This window comes from Sinocyclocheilus rhinocerous, unplaced genomic scaffold, assembly GCF_001515625.1.
Source record: "Sinocyclocheilus rhinocerous isolate Xijiao unplaced genomic scaffold, SAMN03320098_v1.1 scaffold1686, whole genome shotgun sequence".
NCBI lineage: Eukaryota > Metazoa > Chordata > Actinopteri > Cypriniformes > Cyprinidae > Sinocyclocheilus > Sinocyclocheilus rhinocerous.
This window is the reverse complement of record NW_015658988.1, coordinates 339,135-356,004: the sequence shown is the minus strand read 5'-3', so window position 1 is coordinate 356,004 and position 16,870 is coordinate 339,135. Positions and strand designations below refer to the sequence as shown.

The following is a 16,870-nucleotide window of genomic DNA, read 5'->3' as shown; positions in this document are numbered from 1 at the left end:
CGTAATTTTACAAATCTACGAGAATACTTTTTGTGCGCGAAGAAAACAAAAATAACGACTTTATTTAACAATTTGTCTCCTCCATGTCACTCTATAGCACCATTTTGGAGAGTATCACATACGTAAACAATGTATGTTGTTCTGTGTCAGCTGCATCTTACACGGATACGTTGTTTACGCTTTGATCTAAACGTAAACAACGTATCCGCGTACATATGTTGTTTACGTATGTGATACTCTCCAAAATGGTGCTATAGGGTGACGCGGAGGAGACGAATTGTTGAATAAATTCATTATTTTTGTATTCTTTGCGCTCAAATAGTATTTTCGTAGCTTCGTAAAATTACAGTTGAACCACTGATGTCACATGGATTATTTTAGCGATCTCCTTGCTACGTTTCTGAGCCTTGATCGTGAAAGGATTCTTGCTGTCTATGGGAGGGTCAGAGAGCTCTCGGAATTCATCAAAAATATCTTAATTTGTGTTCCGAAGATGAATGAAGGTCTTACAGGCTTGGAACGACATGAGGGTGAGTAATTAATGTAATTAACAGAATTTTCATTTTTGGGTGAACTATCCCTTTAAGTTTGAACGATACCTCAAACTGTGGAGTTCTATGATTTTTCTGTTTTGCCTGAAAATTATACAAATAGTTATTTTCAGTGAGGAGATTTCCATGTACTGAAGTAGGCACATCTGTCTATGATTTTTTCTTTGCAGTATTCGCAGAAATGACTTGTCTTTCACGGTCCCGAATTACCTCCCTCTGGATTCACTGCAGAAGAAACTCAAAGACCTGGAGGAAGAGAACATCGTCCTGCGATCGGAGGTGAGAGAGTGAGGCCTGACCTCGCATCCTTCAGCTGCTCATAAGAATGCTTTGCATAACATTATTCAAAAAAGCCTCCAATCAAACTTATCAGAGTTTCAGGCATATCACATTTCCAAGACAAACACATATGTAACGGCTTCATTCTCAGATAAAGATATTTATCCATTGTTTATTCAGATCACGTGTGTGTGTTTATAGGCAAATCACTTGGAGACAGAGACCATCTCGTATGAAGAAAAGGAACAACAGCTTGTAAATGACTGTGTTAAAGAGCTCAGTGAGTAGACCCACCTATTACACCATCAACGATCATATTCCCTCGAAATGATATTAAACTGATATTACATAATCATCCTACACTAGTTAAATTCATGTATGCTATTCATTACCTTATTGTTCCATCCTTGTAGTATAACAGTTTAGTTATTAATGACATGAACTGCACATACTGAGGGGCTAATCTATAACTTGCTTTGAATGGGGATTGGGGACTTTCCATGGTTTTTGTTTACCAAGGGTGAGTTTGACACATGAAGTCTATCTCTTCCCCTTTAGGAGATGCTAATATACAGATCTCCACTATTGCGGAGGAGCTGGCTAAGAAAACAGAGGATGCCTCTCGCCAGCAAGAGGAAATCACACACCTTCTCTCTCAGATCGTCGACCTGCAGAAAAAAGCCAAATCTGTGAGTTCTCCTCACTGTACAGTAGACGTGATTAATACACGGATCTTTGGTTTCAAATTGGTCATATAACACAAAATATAATGTTATAAATCTAAAACTATATTAAAAAACTTGGGAAGGTTACTTTAGAAGTGTAATCGGTTACAGATTGCAAGTTACCCTATTTAAAATGTAATAAGTAGTGTAACTATTTCAGTTACTTTATTAAAGTAATGTAACTGATTACTGATTACATTTCTAATGAATGTTTTCAACTTGTTAATCATTTTAAAACATTTAAAGCAGGCTGGGTTAACCTTACAGTAGTACTCAACACTGATTACTGTCAAGACTTGCCAAATCCTTCATCACTTGAATTAGGATTATAATCATTTAATTTTAAAGCACAGAAATCAGACTTTAGAACCTCTTTATACTGTGAGATGCTTCTGAGGTTAAATACAGATTTCAAATTATAACAAGAAATCATTTAATAGCTATGATACTGTTTAAAAAAAAATCGAATCTCTGCATAGCTATGTCAGGAAACACTGGCATCTAACAATGCCTTGGGAAAAAAAAGTTAATCTTAATAAATAGCAGGGGAAAAGCCTTTGTATTATTATTAGTAGTAGTACATTTTAGTAGTAATAATATTAAGATTGTTTTAATATGAATATTATTTGTTTGTTTGTTTGTTTATTTATTTAGCTTGACAAATTTTCTGTAGTGTGATACTGTATAAGAACCAAAATTAATGCTGCTGTGTTCAATATTTATTGCTGCTAAGCAATGTATTAGTGAAACATAATCTTGACTGTTTTGTCTTTGGTTCTCATTTCAGTTAGTTTGTTGTACTGTCAGTTATAGGAAGCATAGTTCTGTCTTAGTAATCAAGTGTAATATTTGTTATTTGTTATTTGTTCAGTATGCACTAGAAAACGAAGAGCTCACTCAGCATCTGGGAGCTGCTAAAGACGCCCAAAGAGCACTAACAGCAGAGGTAACACGTGCACTCAAACGCACCAGCATTTTCACATACTGTAATTCAACTAAAATGCCACCATATAAAAGTTAATGATTAACATAGGTGTGTGTTATCCTTTGAATTGTTTGATTTGAATTGAAACCCTGATCTGACTGATTAAATGCATTTTACTGCTGTTTTCACCTGCTATCAGTCTCTTTATCTCAGTCTTTATCTGTTTCTTTCTGTAGCTGAGGGAGCTGGAGGATAAGTATGCTGAATGTATGGAGATGCTTCATGAAGCTCAGGAGGAACTGAAGAACTTCAGGAATAAAACGCTGCCTCTCAGTACACCGCGACGATTCCACTCGCTCGGCCTCTTCCCCATGGTGAGAAATGGAGAACAACAAAATAATTTAATGTATTAATAATTTGGTATGTACTAAACAGTAAGCAGTACACTAGTATGATAAATATACTAATACACATACAATATCACTGTTATTCCCTGGCTAATGGTGTGCCTTGTGTGTAACAGGACTCTTTAGCTGCTGAAATTGAAGGCACCATGAGGAAAGAGATTCAAATGTCTGATCCAGACGTAGAGGAACAAAGGTGTGTTAGTGTGTCTCATATCCTGCATTAGTTACGAATTTGCATGCTGAGTCAGTTTCAGAGGAATTTTAAATATATTCTAATCTCTGTTAAAAGGCATTTTATGTTTATTTTTTATTTTTATTTTTTAGCTTACTGGTTAAAGATCTGAGCTGATAACAGAATGGTTGTAGGTTCAAATCTTCTAAGGATGACACTGACCTCTGTACATGCTTGTCTTCTCCTTTTGGTCAGGTTGCACCCTAAACGTGTCTTTGAAACAGTGCGTAACATCAACCAGACTGTTCGGCAGCTCTCCATGGGCCCGTCCCCTATGAACATCCCAGGGTCCAATCAGACATCCTGTGTGAATTCCAGGCGTTCTAGTTGTCTGAGCACACCCAGATCGAGCATGTACGGAGGGGATGTTGTTGAAATGGACAACCGCACTAACAGTATGCTGATGGAAACCCAGTCAAATCAGGATGGGTAAGAGCATCAAACGTGGTTTTAAACCATAAATGTTTAAGCAGTATTATAGAAATGCGTTGTGTGTGTTGCTTAACTACTGTTTGTTGACCAATTTTTGTTTGGGGCTTGGTAAATGCACCAAGACTGCATTTATTTGATCAAAAATACTATAAAAACATACTGTAATATTGTGAAATATTGTTATAATTTAAAATAACAGTTTTCTATTTTAGTATATTTTAAAATATATGAACAGCATTTACTGTATGTGAACTTTTTTTAGAAGATGTCTTTTTTTTGTCAATTTAATGCATCCTTGAAAATTCTGGCTTTGAATTTTTGAATTCATCCTTGAAAAAATGGCTGCTGAAAATTCAGCTTTGCCATCACAGAAATAAATTGCATTTTAAAAATATATTACAGTAGAAAACCGTTCTTTTAAATTGTAAAAAATATTTTGCAGTATTCCTGTTTTTTTGTTTGTTTGTTTTTTGGATCCAATACATTCATCCTTGGTGAGCATAAGAGACTTCTTTCAAAAACATTCAACTATCTTTAAATTATATATAAGTTTTTTGTTTGTTTGTTTTAAAAGGTATAGTTTGTCTGTTAACCTGTAGTAACTATAACTACTACTATATTGATTATTGATTCATCTTTAAAAACTCTAATAACTAAAAATGGATATCCATTTTTCCATACTTGTAGATTGACTTTAGTGTAACTTGTGTTCTATTTATTTAGAAAAATATATATAGAATATCAGCCATTTGTCATATATTGCAGTTGTACTGTAACATGAAAATAATTATTAGCTGACTGTCTTTGTTTGCAAGTATAAATTAATATTGATTTATTGGTTTTATTTATAGTGCCCCTATTATGGGTAATGAAAGGTTCATATTTTGATTTTGGGAGTCCCCAACAACAGATTGACATGCATGCAAGGTCAAAAACACTTTCATTGTCTTATAATATGCATTTATTTTTACCTTACTTGCTCAACGACTCCCAAACGATTCGCTCAACGATTCATTTTTCCAAACCCCTCCTTTGCGTGATGCTAATCTGCGGTGATTGGTCCGATTGGTCTCATTTTCATTTCATCGTGCCTGTACTGCCTGATAAAGCAGCGTTTGTGAGCGCAGTGCTGCTTTGTGTACAGCGTTACCGGGGAAACCGCTATTTTTACCGCTCCAAAAGCTGCACCTAGTGGCAAAGAATGAATTAGCATTTTCATTCAGACCAACGCGAAAAGACCAGCAAGTGGGCGGGCTCTGCATGAAAGGTAATTTTCAAAAATCCATAATAGGGGCACTTTAAAACAATAGAATTTGTTACATCTTGGGGGTGTATGTGGGGGGAGGGGTGTAAGTTCTTTATTAGTGGACATTGGACCACACTGTATTGTTTGATTTTCTTATCTGTAATATTTGTTCCAGCTCTGATGACTCCAACAGAAAGCCTGGCACGCCTGGCACACCTGGCTCCCGTGACCTGGAGGCGGCACTGCGGCGTCTTTCCCTTCGACGGGACAACTACCTTAGCGAGCGGCGTTTCTTTGAGGAGGAGAGAGAGCGTAAACTCAACGCCCTGGCGGAAGAGAAGAGCGACTTGTACGAGGAGCGAGATGGTGGGAGTGGCAGTGAAGACGGCGGCCCCCTCACTCCGGCAGACAGCATCATGTCTCTGGGAACCCTGCACTCGGTTTACTCCATCTACAGCACCCGATCCTACCTGCCGGAGAAACTCCAGATCGTCAAGCCTCTGGAAGGTGACCGAGCCCAATCCAGACCTTTCACCCTCTTATTGTTTGATGCTCTGTGGGCGTTAATGCACCACAGTGCTGAGGACCTGTCTACACAACACTCCTTCTATTTCAGACACACACAACCTCGCTGCTGGTTTGAGATTTAGACGCCTCACACTAGATATACACACTACTGGTCAAAAGTTTGGAATGAAGAAGATTTTTTTATTTTAATCCTTTAAATACCTAATATATACCTAATACCTAAACTTAACAACTACCTTGCTGACTATTAATAAGCAGCACATTAGGAGTTTATTGAGACAGAAGTCGTAGTTAATAGTTTGTTAATAGCGAGAATTGGACCTTAAAATAATGTGTGACCCTATTTTCTATTTTAATATATTTTAAAATGCAATTCATTCCTTTAATTTTCAGCAGCCATTACTCAAATCATCAGTGTCACATGATCCTTCAGAAATGATTCTTATATGCTGGTTTCGTGCTTAAAGAAATTATTATTATCAGTGTTGAATATATTTTTTGCTGCTTAATATTTTTGTGGAAACCATGATGCAATGCCATTCAAATGTTTTGGCAAAGTAAGATTAAAAAAAGAAAGAAAGAAAAAATACTTATAAAAATGACAGTTATACATTTATAATGTCACAAATGATTTCTATAACAATAGAAAACACTTCTTAATGTTTCTAACTTAATCAATTTTCACAATATTACTGGTTTTACTGATCATATAAATGCAGTCTTGCTGAGCATAAGAGACTTTTCAAAAACATAAAAATTGTAATATATACAGTGGGTACGGAAAGTATTCAGACCCCCTTATATATATATATATATATATAGAATTTTTTTTTCCCATAGAGGTAGTACTAAGGTATATTTTAAAATGGTGTTTTTCATTCACTAAAAGTTAGAAACATGCTTGCTCCTTCAAAGCATATCTTTCACTTATTGTTTTTCGTGAGGTCTATTATCACGTCAACAACATGGTCATTGAATTCATTTAGTTTCGAATATCACTGCTGCAACAGATTGTTTGTGTCCTGGTTTTTTAATTTTAAATAACTGCTAACTGTAAACCAGTCACAGCCTTATGATTCATAATCATATCTCTAGCGACCTCTGCTGGATATAGTTAAAGATAAACTAAGCAATGTGACATGGCCTACCCAATAGTAACGCGTATTAGGAATTGCAGAAAGCTCAAAAGCATGTTAACAAATTATCAATGCTCTGATTTCGTTAACGTCTTTGAGTATGTTTTAAAAGGTACTAACAGGATATCTGATAGATTAGCTCCAGAGAAAGGATTTTTGAGGGATAGTTGGCTCAAAAATTTTTATTCTGTCATCATTTACTCACCCTTATCACATTCCAAACCTGTATGACTTTCCTCCTTCTGCAGAACACAAAAGAGCTTATTTTAAAGAATGTTGGTATCCAATTTATTTTGGTTACCATTGACTTCACTTGTATGGACAAAAAACCAAGAGGCATTTCTTTCTAAATATCTTATTTTGTGTTCCACAGAAAAAAGAAAGTCATACAGGTTTGGAACAACATGGATTTTCATTTTTGGGTGAACTATACATTGTTATATCCGTTTACTCCCAACATCTGTCAATTTTAAGTTTGTGTGTTTGCATCCTTCTTTTGTTTTCTTACCTGTCTGTTTTTAGCTCTCTAATAAACACAACTTTAATTTTCCCCCTCCTTCATTTCTCTTTCTTTGCTTTAGTCTGTCCACAACAAGAGTCAAATGAGTATTACAGCTTTGGTTATATATCATGATATCTATTTCGGAGCCATTTTCAAAGGAACATATTGTATTTACAATAAAATGGATTAAGATGAACTAAAATGATAACTACAAGTTAATTTAATCCGAGACTATACACTATAATCTGAAAGGAACCCATAATTTACTCAATTCTTAATATTAAATAGTTTATGAACTGAATGTATTTTTTTTGATCGTGTTATCAGTTAAATATGTATCTGCTGAACATCTGAACACATACTGTATATAATGTAATATAATATAATATAAAACACATACTGAGTAATCTATTATTATAATTTTATCCCTAAAATGTAATGGAATGCAGGCATGCCTTAAATTACAAAGACTCCCATATCAGTTCTAAGCGTTGAAACTATGTCTTGTATCTCTTGATATTACAGAGTTGCTAAAGTGTTTCTGGACTAGCCACTTTAGCAGCATTTAAAATACTGAACAGAAACCCGGTATTTTTTATTTAGATCATGTCATGGCGTGTTCATTCTTACCTCGTTTCTTTCGGAATGCAACAAATGCTAATTTGAAAACTTTTATGTCGCACTTGATGCACGTCACCATGCACTCATGATCTCAGTCTGTTCTCAGTGTTCTGTATGTTATGTGACATTTTTAAAAATTTGTATCTGATCTCCACTCTTGTTTCCTCTACTTGTCAGGTTCGGCCACTCTGCACGCATGGCAGCAGCTCGCTCAGCCCCACCTGGGCGGCCTCCTGGACACACGGCCGGGTGTCGTGACCAAGGGCTTTCGACCGCTGGAGCTGGACCTGGAGGAGGTGTACCAATTCACCGACCTGGAGGAAGATGAGCCAGGACAGCATTCCCAATCCGCCATCTCTACCCCTTGCCTGGGCTCTCTGCCTTGTTCACCTGCATTGCGACGGCCTCGTGCCAACAATCCTGATAACCAGGAAGAGCAGCCCAGAGAAAATGGAGGGTCCCCTGGAGTGGGGCCAGATCAAATGGAGGCTGGAGAGGAGGAGGTCTCATCTGGTGAGGGACCCTCATAACCCCACTAACCCTCCGGACAGGCTTAGGGGGGAGGGAACATAAAGCCTCACTATAAAACAGACGATGCCCTAGTGGAGTACCCATAAACCCCAGTTGTATTGTGCCTGTGAGGGCCTAGGATGAGCTGGTTCTCTCCTTGTTCAGCTGCAGGCACACACCCACTGCACATCATCCACTCACCCTGAAGACAGCTGGCATATTCTTTTGAGTATAGTCTTTTTTTTTTACATTTTACTGTCATTCTGCCTGTCAGTCATCTCTCTGGCTCCTTGTGCTGAAAAAAATGAGAATTGAGCCTTTGGAAACTCTGGAATGAAGTAAAATACTTTAAATATTAATAAATAATAATAAATGTTAATAAATAATATTTTTGAATGAAAATAAATTGGTATTTTTTTGCAGTTACATTTTAATTTAATTAATTACTAAATACAATTTAATAACATAATTCAATAACAACATAATTTAATAATTATATTCATATACAATTGACATATATGTAATATGCAGCATATATTGTATTGTAGTAATGGGTAATCTGAATTATCCTAAAATATGCTTTATTTCTATTTATTTTATATGTATTCATTCATTTATTTATTTATATAAGTTTATACATTTATTTACTTTTTATTTTATTTTTATTTTTTTTGCAGACCCAGACATGGTCTTGACAGGCTTTCATTCATCTTTTAACAATTCACACCAAATCATTGATATTATATAAAATTGGTAGATCTACTCTACTTACACTTACAAATATGAGTATGATAATATGTGATAATTAGTACGAGCTTCTAGACTCAATTCTCATTTTCAGCACTAGTTCATTTCTGAAAGGCTCTTCTCAATCTCTCTTCTTACCTGCATTACCAGAACACTGTTTCAGAGAGTTTAAGGCCTGGGGGGGTAACAACATTTATTTACTCTTTCTCTCCACACACTTGTCCCACGATAAACCCGTATGTGAGATTTAGGCTGGTGTCCACCCTGAGGGCACAGAGTGTGATGTTCGATACTAAACTGTACAACACACATACACATCCCTGGATGCATTTAACACACACCATCACACATTCCCAACAGGAGCCCCAGCATGTAACTAACATCCAGCTAGAGTTCTGAGTGTGTTTAAAGGATAATGTTACAGAGTTCTATTAAAAACGTGGAGGTGTGAGCCACTGTCATGTGAGTGGACAGACTCTAACGTCACTGGAAAGAGGTCACATTGACACCAAACACACTCATGTACACAAACACACTCCACATGCTTTCAATGTCAGGCTTGTCTACTACACAAACGCACAGAAAGCCACAATTTAGAGTGTTAGACACAATGCTCACATACCTTCTGTGAATATCAGATGGCTTGAGTACACTTGTAAATATCTAAGATCATACAGACAATTGTTTTTTGTTTTGTTTTGTTTGTTTTTGTTTAGTTTTTGTTCTTTTTTTGTCTTGTGCTTTTGTTTTAATTTTGTTTGTTTTGTTTGTTCATTTTGTTTTGCTTTGTTTTGTTTTGCGTTGCTTTGTTTTGTTGTTTTGAGGTTGAGGTGAAGTATCCCTTTAATCATAACTGACAACTTTCTGCTGAGAATTATTGAAACAAAATGCCAGCTGCTATACAGGTATATAATATGCTTTAGCTTGTCTGTAATAATTGAATTTGATCTTCCCTCTTTCCCACTGTTCTCTCCTGCTGTGTGAAGCTATTTAAAACTGCATCAGGATGAATCATATGATTAAAACTTCATGATTTGTATGTAAAGATTCTAATTTAAGCCCAATAATAGCTTGCATTATGCCACATTACATTGCTTTAGCTCTCCTCAGATCCTGAAGCAGTTTTAACTACCTCTGTGTTTATATACTATAAGTGTGTTTGTGGTGTTTTGTACTGATGTTTGTCTCTCCTTTCTTGCTCTCCCCAGTGCATTTCCCTGGTAAATGTATGTCTCACACCAGCTCCACGTACACCTTCACCACCTGCAGGATCCTGCACCCTACAGATGAACTCACCAGAGTCACACCAAGGTAAATACTGTGTGGTCTTTTCATAATACCATCTTAAGAACTTGTTAGTATACATTATTTTATGGATCATATCAGACATTTTTGGCAAATACATTGTCAGAAATACAGTGGGTACGGAAAGTATTCAGACCCCCTTAAATTTTTCACTCTTTGTTATATTGCAGCCATTTGCTAAAATCATTTAAGTTAATTTTTTTTCCTCATTAATGTAAATTTGCAAAAATGTCAACAATTCTGTGTTTGTCTGTCAATATGGGGTGCTGTGTGTACATTAATGAGGAAAAAAAATTAACTTAAATGATTTTAGCAAATGGCTGCAATATAACAAAGAGTGAAAAATTTAAGGGGGTCTGAATACTTTCCGTACCCACTGTATGTGCAAAAATTGTACCTTTAGGATTATATCTACCCCTGAAAGTTACTACTATGAAACTTTTAGGGGTAAATAAGGTACAGAGTTGTCCCTTTGATGGTTCTGCACAAAACAAAAAAAACAATGGTCAAGCAAAAATTGGACAAAAAATCTATTCCCTAATGAAATCTGCTGACTTCCAAATGAGGGCGCATAGAAGGAATCGCAGGGAGAAGCAACCTTTGCAACCGTAAAGCAACAAATAGGACGCCCTATGGTTTATTGGACACTCTTAAATCTGTAAATCTGTCTGTAAGGGTTCCAGACGAATAGCTTGTCTCTATAGCAAACATACTGTACAGCTGTGTGACTGGCTCTCTGCAGGTCAGATGATGAGGCGGCTCTCTATCATGTTGTTCTGGTGGCGGGTTTAGAGCAGACTCACTGAGCAGAGCCCCCTGGGGGTGAGGAGGAATAGCATGACCAGCCTAGTGCTGATTAGATCTTGTGTCATGGGAGTGTGCTGCGCTCTAACCAAACACAAACCACTCTAACTGACCTGAAGGATTTTCTCAACCTAACACCAGAACTTTTTTGTGGAAGACTTTATGCAGTATGACGTAACAAATGTTTGTGTAAATAACACACACTGTGTATGAATCTATGATTATATCTGTGTATTGTAAATGAATACTGTAAAATACAGTATACTACTTGGTTAATACTTTAAATTACTGTAGAATGCATGAAGGAACAGAGTGATAACAGAGCCATGATGTGTCCAATCAAACAACTTAACAATATATAAATACTGTGAGGTTTGATGTCAGCAGGATGTTAATTTATAATCAAAGGAATTTGTATCCAAAATAATATATATATATATATATATGAATGTATGAATAAATATAAATGTATGAATGCCATTGCATTAAATATTAGCTTAAAAATTATAATTTTAAAATAGAACAATGGCGTTCCTGTAGGTCAAGCATTAAAGCAAGGTGCTAGCAATGTCAAGGTCATAGGTTCGATTTCGAGGAAATGAGAAAAAAGGATACTTTTAATCTAATGCAAGTCACTTTGGATGAAAGTATTTGCCAAATGCATAAAAAATTATATTTAATTATTTGTTTGTTTATAGTTATTAATCGAAATAAACCCGAAATCGTGTTATGTCTTAGTGCGACTGTCAAACCGTAAAAGCTGCTATTTAATTAAATATATGCAATCTTACACGAGCATCTTATTATCCTAAGAGCAGCTCAAATCACAGTAAATGTTGCTATTAGTATTGTAATTTTACAGGTGTAATGTAAAATGGAATTATTATTAGTAGTAGTAGTAGTAGTATAATTATTAGTAGTAAGTTTTATTTTTTTAATAATAGCAATATTATTTTATAATCACAAAAGTTTGCCCTACAAACAAGTGCAGTAAAGCTTTTTTAAACCATTTTTATCACATTTTAAATTGCAATTGCAGTTTTTATCAGAAAAATCACATATTATGCAGCAACATATTGTGCCTAATTCATATAGTATTAAAAAAAATGTTTTGTTTTTTTTGCAGCCACTATATATTGTATAGAAATTCAAATCAAACTTGCACAATCAAAAACAGATTTATCCCAATCAAACTGCAAACACACTAACCACATAAGTGAACAAAATTTCCTGCATTTGGATTGACTTTATTGACTGGATTGATTGACATACTCACAACACTATTGGAATATTTCAGTTTGTTTAATTACGTTCACAGAGTTATCAATGCACGGTTTGGCTTATATAACTACATAACTCAAACTAATAAAGCTTCACTTTTTCAGTCTCTTGTCAGGTCCATCACTAGCTTCCTGTGTGATGTCCAGCAGCAGTCTGTGCTCAACCCCTGTGTCCACCCCCTGCACGCCTCGTCGCCTCAGCCTGGCGGAGAGTTTCACCAACCTCCGAGACTCAACCAAGACCACCAGTACCTCTCTGGGACTAGTGCGCCTCCTACAAGAGAGAGGTATATCTGCTGCTGTCTATAACCCTCTCAGTTGGGACAGGGCGGACCGAGCCCCTCCACCATACCCCTGTTCATCACACACTGCCACCCCCACGCATCCCGGCCCGGACACGCTCCCCTCCACCCCTCCAAACTCCCCCAGCAAGTCCAAACCCACTAGTCTTGTTCTCCCTGTAGACTACAGCCCCTCGGACCCCCCCTACGAAACCTTCCTGGCTTCCCGGCCAGCCAGCTCGATTCTGAAGGAAGTGCGGGAGGCGGACGAAAGGGCTCGGACAGATACGCAGTGTCAGACTGAAGTCAGTGTGCAGAACTTGAGACTGGTGGACAAGGTGAAGAAGTTTAGCCTGGCTCCCAGAACTTTGACCCCAGGGATCGGAAGACCGGGACCGCCGTTCGGGGCCCACGCTGTTGTGACTTCCCCTATCAGGGGACTGCCAGTGCTGAACTCAGGGATGAGAAGAAACCACAGTTACCCAGCTATGGTTGGGGCTAGTATGGCTATGAAGGGCCCAGGGCCACCCAGACAAACTAGCCTCAATGAAAAGTGAATGTTGCCTCTCTGTCGTCCCTTTTGGCTTTATTTAAATTTGCATTGATACAGTATATCATCCCTGCGACAACTCGAGTGCCTGTTAAGATGATATTTGTATAGATTATTTTGTTATAACAGTTGCCATAACAACCTATTTTTGTCTATTTCTCTGTCCATATGACCAACATATATAGAGTACAATTCATTCAGCATTGTCACATGTCTTGGTATATTCCAAGCTTTTGTCATTGTGTGTAAACAAAAGTGGACAGTTTGCACTTGCTAGCTGCGAGAAAATGTAGCATATGATCAGAGCGGAAAATTAATGCGCCAAAATGACTTTTAATTTAAGCACTTTTTGAATTTAAAAACTACTCAAGGATAAGCAAGAAAACGTCTTTTTTTGTTACTGTTGTAAATCTGGTCTTCCGATGTGACATTTCAAAATTTATTAATTTCATGATGCTAGCAAGAGCACTGATAGCACCTTAATGCTAATGGTAGCCCAGACATTGGTGAACAATGAAGTTTTGTCATTTATTATAGATTTTTAGGTCAGAATTTACTTTTTAATGGCCATTGATTAGTGCTTTAAATCAGCCCCTAGTGTGCCGAAAATCTGTAAAACATGCTTTTATAAGTACAAATACCTTCACATAAGCCTTTTCCATCTAGTCCATCCAATTAAATAACTGCAGTGTGATGTTAAGTGTCTAAAATGGCTTATTAATGCGTAATATAGTAGTAATTACAGTGTAATAACAGAGTTCAACGATATGACTCTCAATAGAGGGCGCTGTTGACATGAATTGGTGATAATTTGCACATTAGCACAAACTCTCTGCGCTTTACATCCTCAAAAGTCGACTGACTGAAATACTTCAGAAACCGAGACCACGGGGCTGTGAAAGTGCTGCATGATGAATTGCAGCAGGTTTGAACTTGAAACACAATCATGTTCATGTTAAGTCATCTTTTGATGTCCTTTTGTTGAGACCAACATTATTTATAAGTGTATGTGTGGATGTACATGGCGTGTGGAATTGCAGTATCGAAGACTTGATGGGGAAAGTGCACAACTACAATTTCTTTGGTCAAAAGGATGTCAGGTTCAACTGAAAATATATACTGTACATCTGCTGTGGTTTTGGAACCTACTGACTGATGTGTGTCGTATGTAAAGCAAGTGAAGTATGTGTTATAAGCTTTAAAGATATCAAGGGTGCAATAGGAATTTATAGTGCCTGATTTTTTTGTTTTTGTTTTTTTGGACAGACTCATAATGGCTTCGCCTGCCACAGTATGCACTGAAATAAATACTGTAACAATGTGTGATGTTGACTTCCCAATGAAGGTATTTGAAGGATACATTATATTTGATGTATTGCAGAGGAAGCACATACAGTTAAAAGTGCATGAGTCGTTCTAAAGAAAAGGTCTGTGTTTTCTTTTAGTTGAGGCAAGTTTAATATGTCAGGTGTAAACGTGTGTGTACTGTATGTGTGTGTGTGCGCGCATTTAATCAGCATGACATTTGTTGAATGTGTTTCAGAACCACAGAGGGATCTGCCATGACTGAACATTGATTTCAATGGTGTTTAATTCATCAGATTACTGAAGGGACGTTTTACTTGTACATTGTAAATGGTAAATATGCAAAGGATTCAAACATGCTAACTTTTATATATAAAAAGCAAAAAACCTAAACTTGAGGTGAAAAATTTTTTTTAAATGGAAAAGCGATGACACTGGTGAAAAGTGGAGTTTTGGTTCATGAATTCTAGAAGCTCCCCTTTGCAGAGGATCAATAAACCAGTTGTGAGAATTTTGTGTCGCTTGTCTTATTTTGCACTATTAACTAGGTGTTTGTTCAAGTACTATATGTCCATGAATATCCAAAGACATTTTCAACATTCATGATACACTAGCCTTGTTGACCACAAGAGGACGTGCTTCACCAACACTGAGCTTGTAGAAGAGCTTTACGTTTGTGTTTGCAACACCAAATCAATTCAATTCTCATATCCATCTAGATTCAGTAGCATATCTGATTCTGTTACACATTCCGGTCCCTACAATCTAAATAACCCAGCAACTCCATATCAGTCGTGTAATTCAAACACAGAACATGTCCAAAAGAAATTGCCAGAGCGGTCACAACAAGGGGGGCCATAATATGCCAGTTCACGTTTCTGAATCCGTCATTGTTTGATCTTGAGCTAACAGTAACGCTTCAGGGCCCTTATCTTGTAAATTTGCATGGAGTGAGTAGATGCTTGTGTCCAGACCTTAGGTGACTGATCAACAGGCCACTTTGTGTGAAGAGCACCAGCTATTTACTAACAATGTGATGATATTCAAAATGACATTCTCTAGCTGAAGAGGGTTTCCATAGAAACACAAAAGAAATTTATTGCGAACACAAATGCAAAACACTTTGTTCCTGCAAGACTGTACTGAGTGGGCCTATTTTCTCCTCAAACTTATAGCTTCATTTTGGTAGTAATTCAGGCCTCTTTACTCTAAACCAAACCACTTTTCAACTAAAAGTTTATAGGCAGTTAGTCACAATAATTATCTATCTATTAGGGTTGTAACGGTACACATATATTTGTACTGAACATTTTCGGTTTGGTACGCATGTGTACCAAACAAATACAGCATTGTTTTAAGCACTGCATGAGTGGAACTTTCTTTGGAAACTTCTAGTTTTTAATATTGTTACTTTTGATAAGGAAATTCAAACAATAAATGCCGTTATAACACTCTTTGACTTGACACGACAGATTGCTGTATAAACGCCTCATTATAAAATGAATCATTCCGGTCCTTGATTCTGATTGGTTGAGCAGTGTTCGAAGCTGTTGTAAATTACTCTACAAACATACACCTTTGTTTACGTCTGTGTTGTTCGGCAACCACTTTGTTGCAACCACAACCGTTTCTGAGGAACTATATTGTTTGGCGGAAGAATAATGTTTTTATTAATATCATTACATTTTATTTGCTTTGTTTTATTTTGTGAAACCTTGTTACATATATGGAATAACCGTTTTATAAAACCAATAAGCCCAGTGAAGCCGTGGTTTACAGTGAATTTATAACAGCTAAGGGGCGTTGTTAGGCACGACGTGAAGTGGAGTGCCTAAAACCCCCTTAGCTGTTATAAATTCACTGTAAACCACGGCTTCTTGGGGCTTATTGCTTTAGTTTAAACTGCAGAGTGGAGCGCGAGTGAGCCTGATCATCCCTTCCTCTTTACTACTAGTTTTAATGCTAAATAAACATGAATGAACATCGCCTTCCTCAGGTAATCACAGTGTTTTAACCGTGGAATGATTTGACGTTAAAACACTGCGATTACATGACAGCTTGTAAACAAAATGTCATGAAATGCCCCATCAGAATGAGGAAGATTGGTAATTTAAGTGACTTTGAAGTTCTGTGGGTGAAAATGTCTTGTTGATACCAGAAGTCAGAGGTGAGTGGCCAGAATGGTTTGAGCTGACAGAAAGGCGACAGTAACTCATATAAACACTTAATTACAACCAAGCAGTGGCGTTCCGTCCATATAAGCTGCGAATGCTCCTCATACCCAGGCCATTTGAGAGAATAAGTTCACGGGATAATTTATATAAACATGATTATAAATTGACGACAGGACGTTACACACTGCATGACTTTACAATAGGAAGAATCGCCGACAGCTCTATCTGGTGCAGGGTTGCCAGGTTTTTGCTACAAAACCCGCCCAATTACTACTCAAAACTAGCCTGAAAATAGCCCAATTGCTTTCGAGGGGGTCCCCCAGTAAAAAT

General features: G+C 37.0%; 1 protein-coding gene across 3 annotated transcripts in view; it reads left to right on the top strand.

The window, feature by feature from the left end:
• LOC107723078 (trafficking kinesin-binding protein 1-like) overlaps positions 1-13,701 on the top strand; it is a 39,526-nt gene extending 25,825 nt beyond the window's left edge. For all 3 annotated transcript variants that reach the window (XM_016531583.1, XM_016531585.1, XM_016531584.1), the window contains 11 exons: positions 722-830; positions 1,032-1,110; positions 1,389-1,519; positions 2,427-2,501; positions 2,717-2,854; positions 3,004-3,080; positions 3,315-3,548; positions 4,973-5,304; positions 7,762-8,097; positions 10,050-10,152; positions 12,336-13,701. In XM_016531583.1, coding sequence (XP_016387069.1) covers positions 722-830; positions 1,032-1,110; positions 1,389-1,519; positions 2,427-2,501; positions 2,717-2,854; positions 3,004-3,080; positions 3,315-3,548; positions 4,973-5,304; positions 7,762-8,097; positions 10,050-10,152; positions 12,336-13,068 — 2,347 coding nt within the window. In that variant the 3' untranslated portion in view covers positions 13,069-13,701. The remainder of the gene's footprint in view (positions 1-721; positions 831-1,031; positions 1,111-1,388; positions 1,520-2,426; positions 2,502-2,716; positions 2,855-3,003; positions 3,081-3,314; positions 3,549-4,972; positions 5,305-7,761; positions 8,098-10,049; positions 10,153-12,335) is intronic.
• The last annotated feature ends 3,169 nt before the right edge of the window (positions 13,702-16,870 follow it).